This window comes from Atta cephalotes (genome assembly GCF_000143395.1).
Source record: "Atta cephalotes unplaced genomic scaffold scaffold00034, whole genome shotgun sequence".
Taxonomy (NCBI): domain Eukaryota; kingdom Metazoa; phylum Arthropoda; class Insecta; order Hymenoptera; family Formicidae; genus Atta; species Atta cephalotes.
In genome coordinates, this window is record NW_012130098.1 from 1,763,156 (window position 1) to 1,769,260 (window position 6,105).

General features: G+C 29.8%; 1 protein-coding gene across 1 annotated transcript in view; it reads right to left on the bottom strand.

Moving 5' to 3' along the window:
* Window positions 1-6,105, bottom strand: part of LOC105621531 (pituitary homeobox x) — a 43,826-nt gene that overhangs the window by 24,463 nt on the left and 13,258 nt on the right. Inside the window, exon 2 of the mRNA XM_012203003.1 lies at window positions 4,027-4,221. Within this exon, the coding sequence (XP_012058393.1) occupies window positions 4,027-4,221 (195 nt within the window). The remainder of the gene's footprint in view (window positions 1-4,026; window positions 4,222-6,105) is intronic.

The following is a 6,105-nucleotide window of genomic DNA, read 5'->3' on the forward strand; positions in this document are numbered from 1 at the left end:
TTTTACAAAATTTTTAATTAGTGAAATGATGAAAAATATTGATAACAATTAAACAAATGGAAAATGATTTATATGAAAATGATAAATTAAAAATAACCCATCCATAGAATAATTTTCTTTAAAATCGATCTCTTGCATTTTTTTGTACTAATGATTTCGACGATATAATACTTTGAATGAGCAACGTTTTTTATAAATTTTTGCAACTTACATGCACTCAATACACAAAAGAAGATATCACATTTTTTTCGAAACATGGTCTCATATTTTTATCTGTAAAATATTAGCAGATTAAAAAAAAATAAAATGATGTTTTAAAGATGCCCGTTTTTTAACGTGGAATATCTTATAGATTGTAAGTATTATGTAAGTATTATGTATATGTATATAGTATATTAATAAAGTCATTTAAGGAGAAAACATGTAAAATATTAATTGACTTTCAATGATATATACAAATTAGTATAAATTCAATTGCATTAATTTTTGCCCTTTTTTGATTCTGTTGATTTGATTCTATTAGCTTTGTAGAGCTATCTAAAATTACAATTTGAAGAGAAAATTTTTTTATCTTCGTTTTAATAAAAAATGGAAATTAATTTATTATTTCATTTTTTATCACATTTTTTTATTTCTTGAAGAATAAAACTATGTGATTTTAATGAACCGTGTAAGGCAAATTACCACATTTTTTGCGATATTTTCAGTTTATAAAAATTGTAATTCTTGATTTAATTAAATTCCGTGATTAAAAACTCATTAACATAAAACAACTGTTGTTTATCAAAATGCTTATTTCATGTAATCTATTTTTTTAAAGTAAATATCAAAGTAACGCTAAAAATCAGAAATCATTATTTCATAAATTAATTATTTATTTAATAACATTTAGAGTTGAATATATCTCGTGTCATGTTCTGAATTTTTCACTAATTTAAATATATAATTTGTTTATTTTTTTACTGAAAAATAACGGAATAATACTGGATTGCACGAATAATTCTATATAAGACAAAAATTATATATATGTATATATATGTATATATGTATATATATAAATTATATATATGTATATATATGTATATATATATATATATATATGTATATATGTATATATGTGTATATATATATATATATATATACAGGGTGTCCCAAAATAATCGCCAAATATTTCATGGGCAAAAATTGCAAAATGGTAGAGGACAGTTTACTCCGTTCTACCAAGTCATAAAATATTTGGTGATGATCCTGTATATATATGTATATACATATACCAATCATTCATTAATATTTAACTTAAAATACGAGAAATTTAAAATATTCAGCATATATTTATTTCGTAAAACATATTATGTTTCGTATAGCGATTTATTATTATTAAGGCGCTCGACTGCATGTGTATAATTTAACGTTGTGTATATATATACACGTATATATATATATACATACACACATACAAGGACTGTATTCAGAAACTCCCGAGTGCAACGATCATTTTATTCTTGTTTGACATTCGGTGAACAGAGATAAAATGATACATAGATGTATAATATCCAGGTGAAATTTTTGAATGCAGCCAAGCTCATCGCGTTGCCATTCGTATTTTGAATCCCAAACGTTTCGTTCTCATATGTCTCATAATTTGGAGAAACACTTATAAATATCAATTAAAGATGCTAAACGCTATCATTACAGAAACACTTTCATCGAAATATTAGGGTTTGCAATTTCAATTTCGCAATTGATATCTTGTAAATGTTAAACGATATTACTTATTTACTTCGAAGCATATTTTACTTAATTTATACATTTTTAAAATAGAAAGTGAAGTAAAAGAGATAGAAATTATAAACGATTGTTCCATTGTAATGTTTACAGGTAATAATTGTGTCTTTAATAACGCTTAAAGTTGAATATATTACGACGTATATATGCTTATGTAATATTGAATTTCAATTATATTTTCGATTCATTGTATCTTAATAAACAAATTATAATAAATTGAATCACGTCAGAATAAAGTTTCTAATGTCATATTCGAATTTCTTTATCATTAATAGAATATTATGGATGCCAAATTAACTCCGAGCTGATTGATATATGAATCATAATTAATCTTATATTTTGATAATTGAACAAAGTATCTTATTTCCGTTTTAATAATTTAAACAAAACGTCTTAAGTCCGTAAATGTGAATACGTAAGTAACGAAAGCTATATCAAGCTGAATCTTATTGCTTAAATAGTATTTTCGGTATAAATTTATATATATATATATCATATTATATATATATATTTATATATATATATTCTAGAAATTGCTGATCATAAATAATTTAACCAACTGTGCGTAGCAGTCATCGTTTGTGCATTTGCTAAAATCCTCCGTCATTGAAAATTTGTTTGTTGCGCTTTTACAAGACAGCGCCAGTGTTGAACGGATTATAGCTTCACGCCATAATATTTTTTTCGTATTATCTTTCCGTTGCAACTTTGTAAGCATAGCGACGCGCATTACGTGATTAATGCCAGAAATGCCGTGCAAAGTATCGCGCGATCGTAATTAACTTGCAAGTGGCTATTGTATGTTAGTTGATGCAGTCACAATCTGTTGCTGTATTTTGCATAGATAAATTGTATTATATTTTAATTTAAGGTAACGGAGCTATGTGAATATTTTATCAGATATGCAAAAAGAGACGCAAGTATATAACATAAATATATGTTTCAAGTTATGTTTAAAAAAAAATATGACAGTTAAATATAATATTTCCTAGAATCACTAAAATAATATTTTAAAATAAGCGAGTTAAAACAAATCAATATTGTTTAATAAATCTATAAGTTCGAACGCGAATCCTACGCTGTCAAATTTAATTGATTAAAACTATTATAATTTTGTGTCATATTTTTGTAGGATTTTTTAAATGTAATTAATCTCCCAAATATAAAAATTATGAAATATTGTATAATTATATTAATTACTTTCAGTTATTTTTACATGTATTGTATTATCACATTTATTAAATTGATAACATTTGAAATCGTTCTTTCACATACATGTAAGTAGATAAATCTTTGCAAAATATTCATTGATCTAATTTAATGAAGTTTTCGTTACATTTCGGACAATCGTGTGCTTTTAGAAACCACTTTATATATATATTTGATTTATTGAATGAGATAAAATGCCACCTATGTTTACACGAGCAAAATATTTATTGGCCCAATTTAATAAAGTTTTCGTTAGATCTCAGACATATCGTTTTATATATGTATTTTTGATTTATTGTGAACGAAGTAAAATTCGCTCACGAATTACGCGAGTTCCGCATTTTGTTACGAAAGTATGATGGACTCTAGCGAGAAGCATACGCGGAAACTGACGCTTCTACCGGTATTAGAATGGACGAGTGAGATCCGCGAGGAGGTTTGTTGTTAACCGGGAACATAAGACTCCGGGAGATATTTCAATTTGCGGGGATTTGGAGTGCAGGTGAGAGTGTTCCAGCTAAGTGCCGAACAAACGTGCAAACAAACGTAAGCGACCTTTTCCGCTCTTCCCCCCCCCCCCCTATTTTCCATCCACCATTCCGTGCATTCGTTTCAGAACTCCGTGTAAACGCGATAGAGAATGGTGTCCGAATGGTCTCTCTTCTCTTTCTCTGAACTAAATTTTGATTCGTGCAAATACGAATCTTTCCCTGAATCTAATGTCGAACTTTGAAATACGTGTGCTTGTGGATATATGAGATATTGTATATTTTATATTGTTTGTAAAAAAAATACGTTAAACATGATTATAACACGATTAAACACGATATTAAACACGATTTAATAACCGGTAAAATAATAAGATAGTAATCTGTTAATGTTAACCAATACAAACAATATTGAATTTGTTATGCTTTGATATAATAGAATGAAATTATGATTTTCCACCCCTTGAAATTTTGACACACATTAATTGAAGAAAAATTAAATTACAGAAAATTTTCTAATTATTTTTACACAGTTGAAACGTACCTTTTCGAATATCTGGCCTGTGAGTTGCGTTCGTACGGTTCCTCGGCTGTCCAGTGGAATATCCACCGGAGGGTGTTGTGGGGGTCGCTCCCGGTGTACTAGGATTGCTACCACCGGGGGTGTGAGCGCCATGACCCGCGTCGAGCCTCGCGAGGCCCCCATTGGTTTCATCCCCGAAGTCACTCTGCGCCCAGACTGCAAAACACATCACACCCTCTTGCAACATCGTCTAGGCGCATAGTAATCCTTATTTATTCTCGGCTGCAGCCGCGTACATTAATTGGAGGGTTCCTTTCCGCATTTTGCTAAATCATTCTTGCACGATATCGCGACATAATGAATGATGTACTGCTATTTCAGATTTAATCAAGGCAAATAGTTAAGTGATGATTGAACAATTACTATTGCATTAATTTGTATTATTATTAATTATCATTAAAATCTAATATCCGATAAATAATAATCTAGTAAAATAATCTAGTAAAATAATAAAAAAAATCGATTGCTTTTTACTTCAAAAATGAATGGAAAATTATTTTTATTTTCTCTTTGAACCTTTTAATTTTCAAACATAGATATTTTAGAAATTTTACATTGTAATTCCTCATAATACATATGTTGCATGAATGGGTCAATTAATAATAGTGTTACCTCGCCCACCCAAATAAAAGTTATGTTTTGCTGCGGCGAACCGCCCCTCAATCAACGACTATTTATCTACCGACGAAGTAGACGCGATAAAAAGAGAAAAACGGATTCTCCGCTTCTCCTTTCCATACTTCATCGTCGATGTGTACTCTTTATGCATCCGCGTGTTCGTGTGTACATGCAAAGCCACGCGGGGCGGGCTGAGAAGTTAATCGGCTCGGTCGTTTAGCTTCGCTCCGTTTAGTTATATTTGGTTTCCACAGGAGCAAAGAGGAGGGACGTGGTTCACAATTAGTCGGCGCATAACTCGGGCTGATTTAATGTCGTAAAGCTTACTACGTACGTATGAAGACGCATGTGTCACTTACTTCGACACCGCTAAGTGTGAGCGGTGCACACGTGTTCGTATACGAAATAAAAGAAATTTCTTGTGCGATATTTTTTCAATGGCGGAGGTCTCAAGTATGAATTGAAGTTTTTAAATTAATCATCTTTGCCGTTGCCAAAAGGTGAGGCTATACCCTATGATGCTATATGATTGAAAAATATTTGTTTAAATCAGAATAGTTTTTAATTCGGGAAACTTTAACATTCTTATCCATCAATGATTTTTAATACGATTATATATTTTGCTATTACGTGCATCTTTTAAATATTATGCAGGTTTCGATTAATTTTATTACGAAATTCATAACGAATTGATCTTCTACATCTTGAAATAATTAAATAGTTTGAAATGAAGAATGATTGTTTCTGTAATTGATAATAAAAGCATCGGGATGAAAGGGTATGAGAAATGAAAAAAGTTCGGTCGAGTTTTCACTCGCATCATTTCAAGCAAAGTTATAATATTTTGGTAGACAACTTGGTTAGTTCAGTTTATTACGACACGGTATGCACGCGCATGAATACGTGAAATTTTTCTGGCAACGAAAGATATACTTGTCAACGCGTATGATATTTTAGGACGTGCGCTCTCTAGTATTAATTTGCAGTATTAATTTGTGAGTTACAAACACGCAGCGTATGTAATTGAGGAAATCGTTGAAACTGTTGACAAACGGACACCAAACAGTTGTTGCGTCAAATGCTTTCTCCAGTGATACCTTCTTGTTAACACTTTGACTGCCAAGTCAAGTGATTTCGGTACGAGTTCTAGGAAAGTTTTGAAGTCGAAAAACAACTCTTCTCAAATGTTTACATGTACAATTACATTAAAAAATAAATCATATAAAAAATAAAATAAAAAGTATATCATATTTTATTTTATGTTGTTGAATATTTAATAAAATGCAATTTTAAATGGAATAAATATCTGTGATTGAAAGAAATGCGGATACAAACAGAAAAATAGAAAAATATTCAATTTTATTGTTAATAAATCTATCCTCTCTCTATATATATATTGATAATACATCTCTCTCTCTCTCT